Source organism: Podarcis vaucheri (genome assembly GCF_965113315.1).
Source record: "Podarcis vaucheri genome assembly, chromosome: 1".
Classification (NCBI taxonomy): domain Eukaryota; kingdom Metazoa; phylum Chordata; class Lepidosauria; order Squamata; family Lacertidae; genus Podarcis; species Podarcis vaucheri.
In genome coordinates, this window is record NC_138759.1 from 77,586,200 (window position 1) to 77,606,366 (window position 20,167).

Consider the following 20,167-nt stretch of genomic DNA (forward strand, 5'->3'; position numbering starts at 1 on the left):
TGTAAAACTAGAAACATTTATCATGTTACTTTGCACTGTTGTCTGCTTCCCATTTGATTTATTATGCTGAGAGATGAGAGGAACTGAAATTAAAATGTTGAACTTAAATTTTCTTTTGGAGTGGATTCCTTTTGGAGCGGATTCCTTTAAAAAGAAAGTTCTATTCACAGTAAAGCATGGAGCATCAAGGAATTCAAATGAAGTTTGGGCCTACAAGATGTGATTAAATATTGGCTCACTGCTTGCATAATTGTGCATTGGCTGACATTGAAGCCAGCTTTTCTCCTTGGGAGGCTATTGGGGTTGACTGTATTGGGAAAAAATACGTTATGCTAGTAGGAATACTTCATTCTGATGTCCTGAATAGATACGCTTTCTCTCTTCTGCTGTGTCAGTGTTTTCTGTGATGCTAACTGTATATAGTGTAATTCTTCTCCAAAAACTTTACCCAAAAATATTTTCCCCATTTTAGTCTTATGGAGTAAGAGGAAGGGTAGCCAATTATGTGAGAATTTTATATAGTTGGGAGATTATTTCCTTTCTCAGTGGGTTGATCAAATTGAGTAGTTGCTTAAAACTATTTAAGCTATGTCCCTATATATTTGGCTGATTTAGAAAATGTTTAATCTGGTGTTATCTCCCAATATAAAAATTGTTTCTTGAGCTATAAGGGGCTTTGATTAGTGTAGAAGTATCTGAGTTTATATAATCCCACTTAGCAAATGAGCCTGATTTGGCTGCTGTGTGAAGGAAGACTTTTGAGTTATTGGAACTAAAGGGGAATCAAAAGGTAAATGTTTCAGTTTCAGTTTCTTCCATCGGGTCAAATCTGATTTTAGAAAGGGGTTAATATTGTCTTCTGCTGTTTCGTCCATTTTCTGATAAGGGAGTGAACACATAAAGTATACGTTGTTAGTATAGGCAGTTTGCTTTGAGGAACATTGTTAATGTGTAATTTGGTTTAAAATGTTTCTGATCCTCAGGGCTGGCAAAATGAAAAGAAAGGGAGAGTCAACATGAGGTGCTGGACATGGAACTGCCATTTGACATTCTCAGATGTGTTTCCAGGGAAATAGCTTGAGCTGCAGTTTGATATTTGCATGCATTCCAAAGGGTGACAAATCCAAAGTTTAAAAAAAAGCAAGAGGCAGTTTGGAGGTATGACATGTCAAACAGGGGTAATTCATTATGCTTTGTATGCAGCTGCAACTCTCTGAGATAAAGAAGATCTCAGAGGAGAATAAAGGACATCTGGCAGTCCTAGATGTGATAATAAATGGGAACAGAACCTATAACTGTTCATTGTCACTTATTTGGACTTTAACAAGGTTGTGATTTATGTGACTAGGCTTGTGAAACTCTTTTTAACCTCAGATAGGTCAATGTCTTTGTTATATATATATCCATGGAATCCTTGGCTAATGGTAGAAATTTTGTGTGCATGTGTAGTGTATATATAGGGAACAAGTTACTTTTAAAAATAAAAACATTTCAATAACTTTCAGCTGTAGTGATGCTTAGAGCAAATCTTTCTAATTTATTTTTATTTATAGCTGTAGTGTTCATAACAGTTGTTGTCGTCCATTTTGGGTGCTGTGTCTAGTTGTTGATAAATTGATTATAATTCCAGAAATATTTATCTGGGAATTATCTTTTGGTAATTGATGTTTTCTTAGGTTCAGCATTTTGATTTCTGTACAACACGCTGGGGTGCATATGAATTTAAATGGCTCAGTTTATATATCTTAAGTATTCCCAAGCCCTTTTATTGCTTGAATAGGGCAGCTTCTCACCTGATCCTTTGTCTTTGGACATATGAAGGGAACATGTGTAGAAAATAGGAGGGCTTTCATTTCTCATGCATGGAAATGGATACCCAATCCTTCCTTGGCTGTTTCAGTGCAGTATAAAATAAAGTGCATAGTGCATTATAAATTTTAAAGATCTATTTAGACATGCATAAGTGTTTCACAGTATCTGTGTTTCTTTGTCCTTTGATTCCTGAGTGTTAGTACAAAATGCCAAATAATAATTTTCTCTTTCTGAAACTTCACAAGTTGTGTTCCGAAGCTGGCTGACAGAGCTTAAATTCAGAAACTTGATTATGTTTGCCAATATTCAACTAAGTAGTGGTGGAGGGGGTAGCCTGGTGATGAGGTATTTTGGGAGAAAGAATTCAGGTTTTGAGAATGAATTATAACTGTTTAATTGTATTAAAATGTGAATTTTCAAATTCATTTTTTAAAGTCATGGAAAAAATGTAGAAATGGGATAGAATGGACACAGATTGTAAAAAGGATTGACCATCCTTCATCAGAACTGAGACTTGCTGGGATATCACTATCTATCAGGATCAGTAGCAAGGAGAGTAACAAGCCTTGAAACTAGCCACTTGCCTGCAGGCAAGTAACAGTTTGGTCCAGGCAAATAGATTGCCAAACCCAGAGTTCAGTGGTGAGTTTGCAGTTGAGCTTTCATTGCAATAGCATTTTGTGGGCTGCTGAGTACAAAAACGTTATCACTTAGGCTGATAGAAAGCAGTTTGCACATTACAGTACATTACAGTAATTGTGGTTTATATTATTCCAACTAGAGAGAGATTTCTTTCTCCCAGCTGAATATAAAGCGGTATGTGTGTGTAAAAGGTTGGCTGGAAGCAGCAAAAACTTGAGCAAGCATAACATTTCACACAATGACCTCAGTACACACTCCATTTGTCTGGCATTCTTCTCTGCCCTTCTCTCCCCCTTTTACTCTGTAGGGTGATTTGTGCCTGTGACATTTGCATCAACTGTGGTTTGGGTTTTTAAGTAACCTTTGCTTGACGAGCCGCCTGAAGAATTGGTTTGCAGTCGTGTTTTCACTGGCTAACATAGCTGAGGTTTATTTCCTCAGAGACTGCAAGGAGATGTGATTTGACTTTCAGCAACAAAGGGAAAAAAGCTTTTCATTTATCACTGACATTTGACCATCATGAAGTTGGCTTTTTCATTTGTTTCTTTATGTCCAAGCTTGTGTATATCTAGTAGAGGCATTTCAGATTAGCCAGGAACTGGTTGAAGGAATAACTTGATATAAAGGCATGTATAGCCATGACAGTGTGACTTGTGAATAATCTTATTGAGGGATACCTTGTTTCTCCTGCCCAACACATTAGAAGTGTGTATGTATGTTATCAAGATTCAAAAGAATGGAAAAGTAGCTGTTGCTGGCATCCATCTGTCTCGCCTTCTTGACCATTGGACCCTCTATTGGTCTCATCTACTCAATCCATTGGGATGTGTCCTTGCATGCAGGGGACATCCCTAATTCACTGAGGGTTAGAGACCCATCAGCTACCCTCACCTGGCCAGTCGAATCTATTTTCTGGGGTGTGACCATTGTCACATACTGACAGCTTCTAGGACCCACAGGTGAGAGCTTAATGCAGGATGGAGACCAAAGGTGGACAAACTACCTCAGGAGAAGCACAACATGTCCCCCTCCAGAAGTACTACCCAAAATTAAAAATGTTGGGTGACAGATAAAATCGGATCACAGGCCTGCACCATGAACTATCTTTTCTGCCCTTAAGGAAGCTCTTCCACCAATGGTCTGAAAGTCTTGAATTGAGTGAATAGGATTAGCACGCTCTGTATTTCCTTGCAGGGTACTCCAGTGGCATATAGCGTGGAAAGAGGTGTTTGTGGAGAATGAAGGGGTCAGTAGCCTATCCAGAAGCCAAAAAGCAGGTAAAGTAAGCAGGCAAGAGGGTAGATATGCAAGGATACAAAGAAGGGTTTTAAAATAAAAACAAGGAGAAATAAAACTATATTAAGTTCTTTCCCCTCTGTGCACAAATTACTACCAGTGAGCTGATTTCTATCTGTGAACCATCACACAGCACTGGATCAATAGGACTTCCAGTTTCTCGTCTCCCTTCTGCAACTGCTCTCACACCTCTGCTTCAAATGTTGCCCCAATTCCCTAGGGCAGATATTGGGGACACACAAGGAAAGAAAAAGGCCCTTTGCACAAGTAGATGCCCACTCACACTACACTGAATGGACCTCCCAAGGATGGTTGCGCTTATCAAATGGGCTCAGCATAATTTCTCCATCTCTTCTTTGGCATGGCAGCAGTTTTCCAGCCTAAATAAATGCATGAAAGGTAAAAGGAAGTATTAAACAATTTTTTTCAGGTGGTGGTGGTGGTATCACACATTCCACTTTGAGGAGCAACTAGCATCATTTTCATGTAACCTCTTCTAAGGCTATTGTGCTCAGGATTCTTGTGCTTCTCCTTGGTAGTCAAAGGTTTTGAACTGCCTCTCCTAAATGCTGCCTCTGCTCCAAACCTTGTTATTTTCTACACACACACAACTTTGTCTAGAGAAGAACAGAAGGCATGCTGTACAGAACCTGGCCAGCTTGTTCACAGCATTCAGGGGGTTACTAGTGTAGATTTTCCTTTGGAATGAGGCAGGCTCATCATGTTGTGCTTTCTTGGCTACCTTGAGGCAAAGTGCATAGTTTGAACTGGATTTATGCTGTTTACTGTTAAGATAAACTGGTTCCATGATTGGAGCTTGGCATTCCTGGAGGAGGAAGAGGTCAAGTGGAATGTTTACAGTTGGACCACTTTGAGAAATAAAGATTTAAACAGTGTTTTCCACGGGTGCAAGACTCTTCTCTCTTTATGCTCCTTTGGACTGAGCAATATTTGGTGTTTTGAGGCATGACTCAGCTTGAATGAGGCCCAGAGGCAGAGAAGCCAGGCTGGGCATGGTCTCTAAATCAGGGCTAGATGGAAGAACACCTAGGAAACTTGTATAGACCCCCTTTAAGCTCCCTGAAGGAAAGTTGGACTATAAATGTAATAAATCAAGGCCATGAAGTTTAGTAGGCAGAAGCATGCTTCATTGGATGCAAATAATGCAAAATACTGTAAAAATGTTCAGTAGAATAAAATGAGTATCTGGAGTAACATATGCTTTAGCTTCAACTTCTCTCCCCTTCTGTGTTAACCTTACGGGGGGGGGAGAATATGAGTGTGTGTGTGAATAAACAAAATGTTTTTTGTGTAGACTATAGAAAGAATAAACATACCAAGATTGCAGTGCGCGTGTTTATGTCCAAAGGACCCACCCTGACTTTACCTTTATTGTTTTTTTTCACAACAGCTTATAACTCCTAAACCCCCAACATTTCTCATCCTACCTTTTCCCATAAGAGCTCAGAATGCTTCCTTTGTGATTCATTGGATTCATGTACGGTTTTAAATATTTTAAGCAGCAATCTTTTAAAGTGGACACCTCTGGTACAGAAGGCAGCATTAATTGATCACCTGGTAGAGGGAGGCTTACATCAGCTTGGGCATGAACCCAGTTTTCATTATTTTTACCAGGAAAAGGGCAGGGGTGCAATAGCATTTTCAGGCCGTGAACAACTAGCGTGGAGCTGTATGCCTTTTCCTTTGGTTACCACTGGCCTTGTTCTTGCAGGGATTCTAACAGCAGGTTTCCTTTGTTAATAAAGGAAATTGGATTATGCAGTATGAAAGAGAAAGTTATTACAAAAGATGGGAGATGAGTTTATATAACCTACACCTCAGTTTGTAATTCAAGGCATTGTTTCCTTTTCCTTTTCCTTTTCCTTTTGCAGGAAATCCAAGGGAAAACCAAATGGTAAAAAGCCAGCACCAGAAGAAAAGAAACTCTACCTAGAGCCGGAATACACGAAGTCAAGGATTACTGACTTTGAATTCAAAGAGTTAGTCATGCTACCACGGGAAATAGACCTTAATGAGTGGTTAGCTAGCAACAGTAAGTATCATGATATTTATAGTAACTGAATATTCCTGCTAGATAGTTTTCATGCTAGTAGGATTTCTAATATTATTTTTTTTAAGGAATGTTTAGAGGATGTTGCATTTGGATACCAACTCTTCCACTTTTCAAAACAAATAAGTTCAGCAAGGTGAAAAGTTTCTCCTTTCACTTTGACATTTGCACGAGACATTCAGTTTGCTATGGAATACGTTTCTAAAAGCTGATGATTATACCCCTATTGTAACTGGAAATCAGCATCCTAAATGCTGAATACAAGCCTGGATGACTTAAGAAAAAATCTGGTCAATGTTAGAAGACACAAAGTGCTAGGGCATTTTAAGCCCCTGCTTTAGATGGTGCCATCTGTGTTCCTTCACGAATGGAAACATCAGTGGCCTCCTTTGAACCATTCAGGCTGCTTTTGGTCTGCATGGCCCTCTAGGCATATATTGAAAAGTGCTAATGAGACCTGTTTGCTCCAGTTGTTGTGCTGCCTGTGAATAATTTAAGTAGTGCTTCTGATTAGAGCTCTCCACTGCCATTTTTGAAATGCATACAAAGAAATAACAAAAAAGGCCTTGGGGAAAATAATGGATTTTGATACACTTATTTTATTTTCATTTGTATTCTCTATGCAGCTTAGGGTTAAAGTTCTCCCCCACCTATTTTACCCTTGCAAATAGCCCTGTGATGTAGGTTAGGCTGAGAGTGTGTGACTGGTCCAAAGACAGCCAATGATCTTCATTGCAGGGCATCATGGGGCCGGGGGCAGCAGGATGGCAGGGGAGCTGGTGAGCAGCAGAACAACTGTCTGTCCCTCAAAATGCCAGCTAATCAAGTTTTGGAGCTGTTCCCCCCAGAAAGCTCAACAACATTGGGTGATCTCCTAAAAAAAACCTCTGTTCCAGGTGACGGAAAGGGTTGCTATGCCACAGATTGCACGCTTCAAGCGAGGGAAAATTTAGTGATTGTTGTCGGGCTAATTGTGAAAATGTTCAAGTGAACCACCAAATCCAGTGTAATTATGCAGCTCTTTTCTTTCTGCAACCAAAAGTTCTAATGAGTAATGGAAACACCTTGGTGTCTTTTTCTCTTTCAGCAACAACCTTTTTCCACCATATCAATTTACAATATAGTACAATCTCTGAATTTTGTACGGGAGATACATGTCAGACCATGGCAGTGTGCAATACGTAAGTGATGTCTTCATTTGTGGTATGGTGATGGCTTAGACTATTCTGCTCCAGTGTGAGGGATGGCGAGAAGTGGAAAGCTTTCAGACTTGACTGCAAAAATGCGTAGTGCATGCTAAAAGGATGACCAAAGGGATTGGATGCAAGGAAGAAGAGAAAAGTCCAAATTTGAATCAAATATTAGCTGTCAGTGTTACTATTATTGAAATAACAATTTTAGAAGAAATAACAGAATGATTTGCTGCATCTGGCATGTGTTTTGTTTTGGGCCCTTACCCACCACCCTGTAAAATAATCCACACTTGCAGTTTTCTTCCTGACCTACAGTTCTATGGTTCTGGAACTGAGTTCTGCTTTATTCAAAGCTCTGCCCCCCCCCAAAAAAACGCAACGTGGAAGTACAAAAGGCCACTTTTGAGCTGCTAGCCTGGGGGGACTTTCTTAACCTCAGGAATGATGGCTGGGCACCCAGCCATTCTGCAGACAACCTTCAAGTAGTGTAGCTGCCAAAGCTCTGAAGTGTTGTGAACATGATTTGGCAGTTTCTCAGGGACCAGGAAAAAAAATGCTCTGCTCCTAGTGTTTTATCTTTGAGGTTGACCATATCTTTCTAAAAGTAGTGAACTGCTGAGAGTGAAAAGAAGCATTGTTTCTCTATCATAATCTTGGAAAAAGAAAACATCGTTCAATCATATGCATGTAAAACATAAAGCAAATAGTTTTTATTATGTTTTTATTGAAACAAGAATGTAATTCCATTCAAATGTAAGAAAAAATTGAGAAACTTTAATAGTGGTATTCCACTATTTCCACCCGTGCTTCTTATCTGCCATTGATCTGGCCAACATGCACTTTCACGCCTCTATGATCCAAATTCAGTGTCACACTATGGTGAATGTTGCATCGGTGCAAGCGTTGCAGCTTGTCAGATGGAATGACCCCCCCTCCCACTGTGCGCTCTTCTGGGGGATTCTGTCAACCTCCCCATGGCCAGTTTTGTGGGGTGCCAGGAAAATCTATCCAGGACCCTGCTACCAAAATTATTTAACTTCTCATAGCTCTGAGCATGTGACATCACCACACTGACTTCTTGCAGAACCAACACTCCTCTTTTGCCCTTACATTGAAAGCCCCCCATGACCTCTGCCTGAATTACCTCTTTTGTATCCTAGTCCCTGCTCCTTCAGCTCCACCCTGTATGCTCAGAACTGCCTCCCAGAACACCTGCATGAGGACACCTGTCTTGCTTCCTAAAATTTTTCTACAACAGTGAACACTTTATTTGAATGTGCATTATTGGGTAGCCAAAACAGCACTATCCATGCAGAAGTCATTGGCAGACTTGGGAAAGCTCCAAAGTTTGCAGAAGAACAGTATTTAGGCTGGAGAGAGGGGGGACCCTAAGAGTATAAAAGACCACCAAAAACTGCCCAGTGAAGACTGAGCATGTTTAGTGGCCACATGGTGCTGGCTGATTGTTGTCCAGGGGGGAGGAATGGAGAGGAGTGGAATGGAGTAACTTAGAAGAGGGCCTGACTGAACAGAAGTGCTTCACATTTGCTTATAGAGCCCAGTTGTCCCTTGTTAAAACCCACCTTTTCTGTGATGCCTTTAGCACACCTCCTAGTTCCTATATTGTACTGCAACCAAGCACAAACACAGATTACTGAAACAATTGCATATTGTCTCCACTTTGTGTTTCACTTGTGTTTCGGATCGTAAGCCCCTTACGTTCTATAAAGAACTATGCACACTGATGGGGCTATATAAATCAATAAATAAAATGTTCACAAGATGATTGCCCAGTAAAATGGCAGTCTTTATGCGCTATGAAATAGCATTTTCCTTTAATGTTCCACACATGGACTAAAAAACGTCTAGTAAAACAAAAATATGTACAATTATTTGGTGGTTTTGAAATGTGACTTCAGTCTCAGTCCCATAGGAAAGTGGTGTGTCACATTTCAAAACTGATAATAATAAGCAAGGTGAGGCTATTCAATCCCTTTTTGTCCTGTGTCTGGTAGTTTAAAATCTACAGTGCCAGAGCATGGAAGCATTTCTAGTTCTCATTGCTGGGGGTAGCAATGTCAGGTTAGTTAATACAAGAATTGGCTGGATCCCTAAATCCAAAGCATGGGGCTAAACATACTCTCCAGCAAGAGATAGCCCCCAGCAGAGTATTAAAATTACAGAAACATGCAGAACTGTGAAGCATGGGAACAATAGGCGGTTAGACCTTTTTAATATCTCATTTAGTTTGCTTATAGCACCCCCCCTGTTTCTAACCCTTTTACAGTGTACAGATCACACCGTTTAGTAAGCTTAAATGTTTTACTTACAAACTCAAAAGGTCAGATTCATGCATTATTCCATGCAGCAGAAAGAATACCACAAATAGAAAATGCTTGGGTTACAAAATATTTCAGAGCATGCAGTCTGGGCTTGAAGCAGGCAAGCCCAGACTTGTTGCCTGGTCGGCTTCACGTGGTGGAAGAGAATGAAGAAAGAAGCTTTACTTCCTTCTTTACTAGAGGAGAGGGAGCATGGTGTAATTGAGTCCAGGAATACTGTTCTCTTGTCTTAACCCCTTTATGCTATGCATTAACTAGCTCTAAGCTTTCTAGTTACCGTATTTTTTGCCCTATAGGACGCACCGGCCCATAGGACGCACCTAGTTTTCAGGGGGGGGAATCAAGGAAAAAAATATGATTTCCTCCCCCGCAGCTCTGGGAGCAGTGGACAGGCTGCACACAGCCTGTGTGCTACTCCAAGACCTTCTTCCTGCTTTTGCGGGAGGTGGCGGAATTCCCCCACCTCCTGCAAAAGCCCGCAGGAGGGAGAAGGGACGGACTCGGCCAGTCAGTCCCTTCTCCCTCCTTGGGGAAAAGCCCCCAAGAGCTGCTCCCACCTCCTAGAAAAGCCAGCAGAAGCCGCAGAGCCCCTTTAAAGAGCGTGCGGCTTTTGCCTGCTTTTGCGGGAGGTGGGGGAATTCCCCCATCTCCCGCAAAAGCCCACAGGAGGGTTGGAGAGTAGCGGGAAGGCGTCACGCACCTTCCCGCTGGCCCCCATCCTCTGGGGCTGGCGATGGGGGAAGCGCTGCTTTCCCCACCGCCAGCCTCAAACCTGGGTTGGAGAGTAGCGGGAAGGCGTCGCGCACCTTCCCGCTGGCCCCCATCCTCTGGGGCTGGCGATGGGGGAAGCGCTGCTTTCCCCCACCGCCAGCCTCAAAGAGAGACTCTCCTGGCTTCAGCGGAAGCAACGCGAAGCTTCCGGAGCGCAGGCTTCGGAGGCTTCGCGTTGCTATCGCTGAACCAAGGAGCCTGCATTCACCCCATAAGACGCACACACATTTCCCCTTCATTTTTGGAGGGGGAAAAGTGCGTCTTATAGGGCGAAAAATATGGTATATTCACCTGCACTTTCCCACACTCATAGGCAGTAAGCTATTCACCTTATTTACTCTATGTATACCTAACCTTCTTTCAAAAGCATTTATGCTACTGGCCATTGCATCATGTAGGAACTAGTACTGGAAAACTACTAAAGTTCTGGTAAAGTGAAGTTGCAGCTGTTTGGGGATAACAGGAAATAGGCAGCATCTGGGTGCAATTCTGTTAAGTTGTTGTTATCAAACTAAACAGAGTGACTGTTTTTCCTGTGCTGTGGAGCAGTTTGCAAACTAGCTCTGCTTCATTTTGAAATTACTACTCTGTATTTCCCCTTGCAGGGACGCGGGTGGCGCTGTGGGCTAAAGCCTCAGCGCCTAGGGCTTGCCGATCGAAAGGTCGGCGGTTCGAATCCCCGCGGCGGGGTGCGCTCCCGCTGCTCGGTCCCAGCGCCTGCCAACCTAGCAGTTCGAAAGCACCCCCGGGGGCAAGTAGATAAATAGGTACCGCTTACCAGCGGGAAGGTAAACGGCGTTCCGTGTGCGGCTCTGGCTCGCCAGAGCAGCGTTGTCACGCTGGCCACGTGACCCGGAAGTGTCTCCGGACAGCGCTGGCCCCCGGCCAATAAATGTGAGATGGGCGCACAAACCCCAGAGTCTGTCAAGACTGGCCCGTTTGGGCAGGGGTACCTTTACCTTTACCTTTATTTCCCCTTGCATAACCTCTTCCTTGTCTTTTTTCCCATTTTTAATTGTGTTAGGGGTAGGGGCGAGGTAGTTGCCTTGGTAGTTGCTTCTGCATAAGAAAAATATATGGGATCTGAGGGCATGTTTGCATTTGTTTGCTCCAGTATCCCTCCTGCTCAGTTTCGGCAGTCTTTCCACATGTCATTCACTTTTTCTTCTGCAAGGAAGTCAGTGCAGCTACAGCAGTAGCTGTGCTTCTATCTTGGTTTTGGTTCCACTCATTGCCTGCCCTTTGTCACATCCTTTTCAAGCTTCATGGATGAGTGACAATATGGCTGATCAATGTAGGTAATGTGATGACTTGATCGCTGCTGGTCATTCAGCTGTTGCATGGGAAATGCCTGGCCCTATAACTGGGGGTATATTTGTACGTGGCTGCTCCTTATAGGATTCACCTCTGTTTGTGACTGTATTACCCACCCTATCTCTGGAAATGAGGGCACACTTAACTCTGTAGGCTCAGCGCTGCAATACATATTCTCGGTTGTCAAACCCCTTTTGGGAATAACTGGAATTTTGGGTCGTTAGCGCACGTGAACAGCCACGAATGAAGCTTTAGTTTTTAAGTTCTTCTATTTCCCTGTGGCTAAAATGGACATGCCTCCTGCATTTTGCCCAAAGCAGGACTTTCCTGTTATACTGCCTGGACCAAAAGGCAGTTGTGGCTCTCTTTGCCCTCTTGAACTTTAAGACAGTTTTTGTCTAGAATTCAATCTCTCCACTGTGTGACTGTTGCAAAGGCATGCTGTGTAAAGACAAACAAGTTTAAGCTTGGACTTTGCAGATCAAGTGAGTACAGTGAAGTCCTTATGTATTTGCTTCTGAAGACTGCTGTGTTCAAAGTAATGTTCATGCTGTAAAACACTGCATTTTTGGCTCTATAAGACGCACCCAACCATAAGACGCGCCTAGGTTTATAGGAGGAGAACAAGGGAAAAAAACCTCTCCCTCTCTGCTCAGCGCCTCTCCAGAAAAGCGGGAGGAGAAACGGAAGGAGCTTCGCTGAAGGGGCACTGCGCAGCTCTCCCTCTGTGCACAGCGCCCCTTCAGCGAAGCGGCAGGAGAAGCGGAGCCCCTTCCATTTCTCCTTCCGCTTCGTTGAAGGGGCGCTGCGCAAAGAGGGAAAGCTGTGCAGCGCCTCTCCAGCAAAGCCAAGCCAGGAGAGCAAGAGGGATCGGTGCGCAGCGATCCCTCTTGCTCTCCTGGCTTCAGCAAAAGCTGCTTAGCCTGCATTTGCTTCATAAGATGCACACACAGTTCCCCTTACTTTTTAGGAGGGGGAAAGTGTGTCTTATAGAGCGAAAAATACGGTAAGCATTTGACCAGCAAAGTATTCAGTTCTGCTTTGCTCTAGACAACTCCTTTTTCAGATGCAGGCATCATTAGCATTTGTCAGTTTTTTAAAATACAGGTATCAGTCCAGTTTGTTCTGCTGAAATTGGTTTCCCATTCTCAAGCAGAGATGGAGGTGGGTGACTAGAGAGAGAGTTCAGCAAGACCCAGGGGAATCATGCCACAGACCAGACCAGCCAGAAGAGAAAGGCCCACTGTTGCTTCTCTAGAAAGTGAGCTGCCCCTGGGAAAGGATTGTGCTCTCGATACTCTGGGAAGTACAGCTTTCTCTCTTTAAAATGTGACTGCTGAGATCAGGAACCTCTCCTAGAGGTTAGCAGACTGAGGCTCAAGCGCACCAGGATTTGACAGCTATGGAAAGGGATAGGCCTAGCCAGAAATGGCACCTGCTGACCTGTTACAACAGAGAGCTATTTTGCCCTTTATATTCATGCCCAGTGTACATGAGCTGTGTTCTCAAAGCACTCTTCTGTTGCTTTTGTAGCTACTTCAATTCAATTCTGTTTTCTTGAGGTTGACCTAAAAATGACATGGGACTGACTTTCCTCTTAGTTCAGTACTTCTGACCCTGTTAGGCCAGGTTGGCATCAGTGGTGGGGTCACATATGCTCAATCTGTCTTGGCTTAATGAGAAAATATACTTTGCAGTGAGGCGATAGTGTGACTATTGAAACTGTCATCTTTAAGACTTTCTTGAAAGTTACTCGACTGGGGAATGATAGATAGCAAGCTGCTCTGCGGGCAAGGATGCGATGGTTATGCAAGAAGCACATATTCTTGAAGTTGGGAAGGAAACCTTGCCCTTTTGAAAAACACAGCCCAGTCTTGTTTTATGGCTTCCTCAATGACTCACTGGTGCTGGCAGTCCTTGCTCTCCCAAGCAGCCTGAATTTGGAGACATTCTTCATTTAGGTTGAAGGACAGGATTTTAAAAATATTTCCCAGTAAGAATAAAATTATTCTTTTTTCTTTTATATTGTTTGGCCTTGTAATCAACAATTGCAAATCTGTTGCCTGAAGAACCAATATAAAATTATATTTTTGTTTAAACCCTTAACACCTAGTTCCTGCCTGACCCTCTTGATTCCCTCCTCCTTCCTGCACTCAGCTGATGAGGCTGTGCTTGCAGTGCTACACATTCTGTATGTAGTTACCAGCAGCAGGGTCTTCAGTGTGGTTGCACCAGCATAATGGAAGATGGTCTCCATGGCAGTTAGACAGGCTCCTATTATAATGTGTTTTAGATGCCTCTTGAAAATCATTCTTTTTCCTCAGGTCTCCCAGCTGAATTGATTTGTTTGCTGAATTGTTTTAGTTTGATGCCAGTTTGATCTACAATGAAGGAATTTTACTGTTTTGTTTTTTAAAATAATTGCTATGATTTTCATCTTACGTATTGTCCCACTCACTGTTTATAAACGTCCCAGTATAGAATAAAGTCTTTAAAAAGGATAACATGACAATGAATACTGATAGCTGATGCTGCTTCAGTATAAAAACGTTTAGAAGGTTCCCCATTGCTATATGTAAAACGCATTTGGTGGTTGTAACAGTCAGCATCTGAGTGTCTAAATCCAAGGATTATTTAGATGATGGTTAAAGGCTGGAGTAAATTTAAAACTCAAAACACTTACTGCTGGTGGTAATAAGAATCCTGCAGCTCTGCTCCTTAAATCTCTAAAAGAGATTAAAAACCCACTTGTAGAACTAAAATCAGGAGTGTATTCTTCCAGTATAATCTAGTGAAACATACAGTAGTACCTCGGGATGCAAACGGGATCTGTTCTGGAGCCCCGTTCGCATCCTGAAGCGAACGCAACCCACGTCTGCGCAGGTCGCGTTTTACCGCTTCCGCGCATGAGTGTGACGTCATTTTGACCGTCTGAGTGCGCGGTGAAACCTGGAAGCAACGCGCTCCGTTACTTCCGGGTCGCCACTGAGCGCAACCCGAAAATACTTAACTTGAAGCACATTTTTCCTGAGGTATGACTGTAGATGGCAGGTTTGAGTGGTAGCTTGAAGGAAGCTTAGTCATATGCATAGCTGCAGACAACCAAGAGAGGTAAAAGCCTACTTTATGCACAATAAGATATATAGCAGGGAAAGCAGGATTGATATAGACAGAATTATTTCTATGGTAACCGTGTGTAATTTACTATTCTTACTTCACTATGCATTACTGTAGTTATAACTGCTGCTTACAACTGCTGTTATCTATTTGTTTTTAAATGCAAACAGCAGCCTCTCATCTACTTTTGTGCTCCAAATGAAAATCACTTCTTTGAAACAGCCATTTCCTTTGGGAGGATTTCTTCTCAATGCGAATAGCTGTTCCAAAGTGCAACTTTGATCGGGCCGTTGCAGCTTCATAGCTCAGGCCGAATGCCCATCTAGTCCAGTAATGTGTTCTCACAGTGGCCAACCAGATACCAATAGAAGCCTGGAAGTGGAGCTCAACCTGTGAATCCCAGCATCTGCTGCCCAGTGGCATACTACTTCCAACAGTGGAGGTAGAACAGCCATTTTGGTTTGTAGACTTATCCTCCGTGCATTTGTCTAATACTTTCTTAAAGCCACCCAAATTGGTAGACACCACTACATCTTTTGCGAGCAAATTCTGTAGTTTATGAGCTATATGAAGGGGCACTTTCTTTTGACTTTCCTGAATCTTCCAACATTCAGCATCGAGAGCTAGTCTATCAGGAACTCCACATAGGAGAAAAGTGTTCAGTTTCCCTTGCTTGCTTCAATCACAGTAATTAGCCTCTCCCCAAGTGACTGCTGTTTGCATTTTTTAAAAAAAGTGGGCACATAATGCAAGAATGCATTGTAACATCAGTCTGGTTTGAAGCTGTGTAATAACTGTTAAAAGTATGTTGTTAAGTTTGTCTTGCTATAGTGCCCTCTCCTGACAGCTGATTTTATTAACACTCTAAACTTTGCATTATGTATAGTCTTTCTACACACACTAATATTCTGTTGCAAATCAGTCTGAAAGCTTGAAATTCTGTATTCACTTGTCATACTTTGTCACGAGATCACTGGCATACTTTTGGCCTACATTTCATTAGCGCATGGACCTACTGACTTGGATGGAAGATGTTATTTTGATGACAGCTCAATTGACTTAGGCTGTGGCAAAGAATGAATTGCCAGTTGAGTAGTCCTCAAAATAAGAGAGAACTGATCAACTTCAAGAATGGTCAGCAGGCAGGATGAATTTGTGCTAATGTTGGGAGAAGCAAGAGCTGCGTATTTTGCAAGAGCAATACCATTCTGTATCAGTTGGTCTCCGTAAAAATTCTAAATAACATTATCTGCTTGGTCCAACAGCAAACCTGCAAACCTGGTGTTCTTAATATGCCAGAATCACAAATTGTTACATTGAACAATAATAAAAAAATTTATGTTCTGTTATATTTTGTTTATTTTGTTGAGGATGCAAAAGGAAAGGCAGTATTAAAATGCTGACCTGAGAGTCTGTTAGTTTAAGCATCTGGTGTTACATCACCAATTAAACACCAGCTCTTGGGTTCAGTAAGCAAAAATACAGGACCTCATGTGAAATTTCTAGCTCTCCAGGGAGGACAATTTATGACTCTGCTTGCTTTGGTCTACATGGAATTAAACTTCTAGGACAGATAATAATACATTGCTGTTAATTCTCTCCACAGACAATACTACTGGTATGATGAGCGGGGAAAGAAAATCAAGTGTACTGCTCCTCAATATGTTGACTTCGTCATGAGTTCAGTGCAGAAGCTAGTAACAGATGAGGATGTCTTTCCTACAAAATATGGTATGTTGCTTCACAGGAAAGATTTTATTCATTTAATTCACAAAAATTATACACCTAGTGATTAAAAAACCCCTCAGAGCGGTTTACAAAGAGAAAAAGACCCAGTCAGATTTTTATGGCTTTGAAAAAACAAGCATTGCTTACGTATAATTACTGATTGTAGAAGTGATAAATAATATGTGAAACTGTATATTAAATGCAGCTTCTTCAAACTACTTTAATCAGTGAATAATCAAATGAAACCAGCTTCTAAACATATGCCATATCTCTGCTATTCCTTTCTATACACATAATTGTTTTTTTCTGGGCCAGTAGCTGGATGACATGGGAACACTTTTCTGGCTAAATGTGAGGATGGTTTGGGATCTGAAATATTAGCCTCTCCCAAAGACAGTGATTCACCTAAACAGCCCTGTTGCAAGGACATATGCTTGTAGAACCAATTGAGGGTTGAAAGAATCCCAAGAAAAAAATATGTTGGGTGGGGGTTCATTGCTTCTGGCATGTTAAAATGCCTGCGAAGAGCTTGATGTTGAATTTCACCAAAAAGCCTTTCAAGCTTCCTGCCTAGTGGGCAGAGGCCTAATTCCAGTGCAGGGAGTTAAGCAAATGTTGCCTTACTACTAGAGTGCTTTGAAGCACCACTGAACATTATAATGGTTCTTTTTCTCTCTCCTGGCAGGCAAGGAATTCCCCAACTCTTTTGAGTCTCTAGTGAAGAAGATCTGCAAGTACCTGTTTCATGTGCTAGCCCACATCTACTCCTCACACTTCAAGGAAACGTTGGCACTGGAGCTGCATGGACATTTGAACACACTCTACATACACTTCATCCTATTCATCAGGGAGTTCAACCTGGTGGACCCTAAAGAAACCACCATCATGGACGACCTCACGGAGGTCCTCTGTAGCACCAGTGGGAGTGGCAACGGCAGTGGTGGCAGCGGCAGCAGCAGCAGCGGCGCAGGAGCACAGAACCATGTGAAGGAGAGATGAGTCTCAGCAGGAACAAAACTAATGCTAACATTTTTTTAAAAAAACAAAACACTCTATATTCTTTGTGTGTATGTATATGTGCATATTGTGTATATATATACAGACATACACAGCCATGACAGTTTAAGCAATTATGCTGCCACCACAGGACATGTAGACGTATGGAGCTTTCGTTTAAATGCATCATCCTTGGCGAGAAGTTGCACCAGTTCTATTTTTATTTTTTTCCTTCTCCTCCTTTCTTTTTCTCCCCTATCAGATGGATGATGAGTGCTGTTTTTAGAGAAGAACCACATTTTTTTTTTTTTTTTTGAGTTGGGCTACCGCTTTGTCTTCTTTTGTTCTGCCCACATCCTCTCTCCCTTGGTGGAATGGGGGTGGGGGAGTCCTTTAATGCAAGCCCCTTCTGTCTGTCTCTCTCTCTAGGATGGTGGTACTGCCATTTTATAAATGTTATAAGAAGTGACTTTTACTTGTAAAGTGGCTTAAGATGCAGATATTTTGTTTTGGGGGTGGGGGAGGGCTTGAGATTTGTCTTGTTTCTCCTTAAAACGGCCCATTTCCTTTCCCTCCCCTTAGGCTTTTTGCATCTAGCCCTTTGCTGGCTTGTACCGGGAAGAGTTTTGCCTCAACTAGAGTAGCAATAAGACTCCCACTAATGGATGTGGCTCACCAGTCTACCTGGTGTCATCAGCATGGGAATCTCGAAAGAGCATCTACAAACCTGTTTTGCTTATTGCTTCTAGTTCCTCTGCCCAACTGCCCCCCCACCCCCGGCTTCTCCTTCCCAGACACAAACATCAGAATTAAAACAGTGGGGAATTGAGCCTAAATGCAGTGGTTGAGCAGGGGAAGCCTGGGGCAGATGGAAAGGGGCATACAGTGTATCACCACCTGTGCTAGAGAGATGGCTGTTGGCATATAATTATATTGTTGGCTTATTTTAGTTCATCTGTCCAATAATAATAAAAAAAACTTCTATCAGGTATAAGTGTTCTATATGCAATGTCACATCATTAGCCTATTTGCTTCAGGGGTTGAAATATTATCTGTTTACAGTGTGGGAAGTTGTTAGCCAAGGTGTGTGTACTTTGCATTTTCCAGACAAAGTTATTTTGTGTAAGTATTTGGCATTTACTATTATTTATTTCTTTATAAACTATCAGGGAGGGTGTATGGCATTAAGCACAACACTATTAAAAACAAGATACCGGTAATTATTAAAATGACTGGCTAACCAGGAAATCAATTAAACAGCTACAAGGCCTACTGGTGCAATAGCTCTGGAAATCTCTGCTGCAAGAATGCATAGCATGGGAGTGGCAACATTAATGTAAGGCCTCTGTAAGAAGCAACAGCCTTCCCCCAGATGACCCCAGTGATTGAGCTGGAATACAAGAGCCTCAGGTGGTATTTATCAGGCCAAGTACAGCCTATCTTGTGCTTTTGGACCAAAGGGGGCAGCCCCCACACAGTGCAGACAAAACTGGTACAAGGCACTCTTAGCCACAAAGGTCACTGGCTGTGAGAATTGTAGGACATACTGAGCTGCATTCAAGAAGTCAACATGCTTCCTCTAAGAACATACTTTGAATAGTTAAAAATTTTTAAATAGAATTTTCTGGGAGTGGACAAGATTGACCAACAAATTATATAGTAGGATGACTCTTCAGGGACCCAGGCTTCTCTTTGTAGCTGTTTTGCCATTTTTGACAGTTCTGTTACATCGCAAGCCTTCTAAATTAACAACTTTAGAAGAGTGATCTTACTTTGAGGAAAAGGAGACGTTTATACTCTTTCCCATCTGGTACATGAGGTTGTTTTGCCATACTTCATATTTCATGGTAATACACATTTAAAACATTTATCTGCCTTTCCTTAAAATGCTAAAAAAAGAAATGACTAAGAGCAAGCAGAATACAAAAAGGAGCCATTAATAAGGTATTTTTCTCAACACAGTTAATGGGAAGAGTGCAAACTTAGTACCATCAATGGGTCAAAAAGCCTCTTTAGCCACATGACAGAAGACCATTAAGAAGAACCTCCCTCAAGAAGACACACTTGGAAGCAGACACTGCATATAATAGAAAATGGTGCAAAATAGTGTAATGTAACTTAACTGATAGACATACTGTATGAATACTGTATGGGGAGGGGCAGTGGCGTAGCGTGGGTTGTCAGCACCCGGGGCAAGGCAAGTAATTTGCGCCCCCTAACCCATGGATTTGCGCCCCCTAACCCGTGGATTTGTGCCCCCTAACCCCCAGGTGTTGTGCCCGGTGCGGCCGGCCCCCCCTGCATCCCCCATGCTACGCCACTGGGGAGGGGGGATATCTTTTTGGCCCAGTGCACCAGCCCTAACTGTTCCTGTTGCTGGGTACAGATCCCCTGGCCTCAGATTACTGACAAGTGGGTGGTTTTGCCTACTTGTCAAAATTCCTTGTGCTGCACTTCCCTGGCAGCTGACAACCAGTTGGAAACTGCAGCACAAGAGGCTTGCCAGCCCTGAGCTCAGTGAAATCGCATGCATAGACCTGGCAGAATCGTTTTCTGTACAGATCAGCTGTCTGATTGAGTGCCCCATATGTGGAGGGGGCAGGTGGCCATGGTTTGGGGAAAGTGGCCTCTCTGGGCTATACTGCTTTCAAGGTCCTCTGTTTTCTAGAAGCTCACAGATTCTTGTTTAGGCAATGCATCCATGTTGTTGTGCGTGGGAGAATTCCTCTTTAATTGCCTGATTTAATGAGGGAAACCTAAAGGCATTTCCTTAGTAATTTATGCATTAAAACTAACTGGCAGAGACATTTTAACACTGTGTTAAAAACAGTCTAAAGCTACTAGCGTACCCAAATAAAAAGTAATGTATGAAGTGTGCAAAGCTG

The 20,167-nt window shown here is 42.4% G+C and overlaps 1 protein-coding gene across 3 annotated transcripts in view; it reads left to right on the top strand.

Moving 5' to 3' along the window:
• Positions 1 to 18,276, top strand: part of MOB2 (MOB kinase activator 2) — a 106,707-nt gene extending 88,431 nt beyond the window's left edge. For all 3 annotated transcript variants that reach the window (XM_082195187.1, XM_082195186.1, XM_082195185.1), the window contains exons 2-5: positions 5,643 to 5,803; positions 6,909 to 7,002; positions 16,165 to 16,289; positions 16,972 to 18,276. In XM_082195187.1, coding sequence (XP_082051313.1) covers positions 5,643 to 5,803; positions 6,909 to 7,002; positions 16,165 to 16,289; positions 16,972 to 17,285 — 694 coding nt within the window. In that variant the 3' untranslated portion in view covers positions 17,286 to 18,276. The remainder of the gene's footprint in view (positions 1 to 5,642; positions 5,804 to 6,908; positions 7,003 to 16,164; positions 16,290 to 16,971) is intronic.
• The last annotated feature ends 1,891 nt before the right edge of the window (positions 18,277 to 20,167 follow it).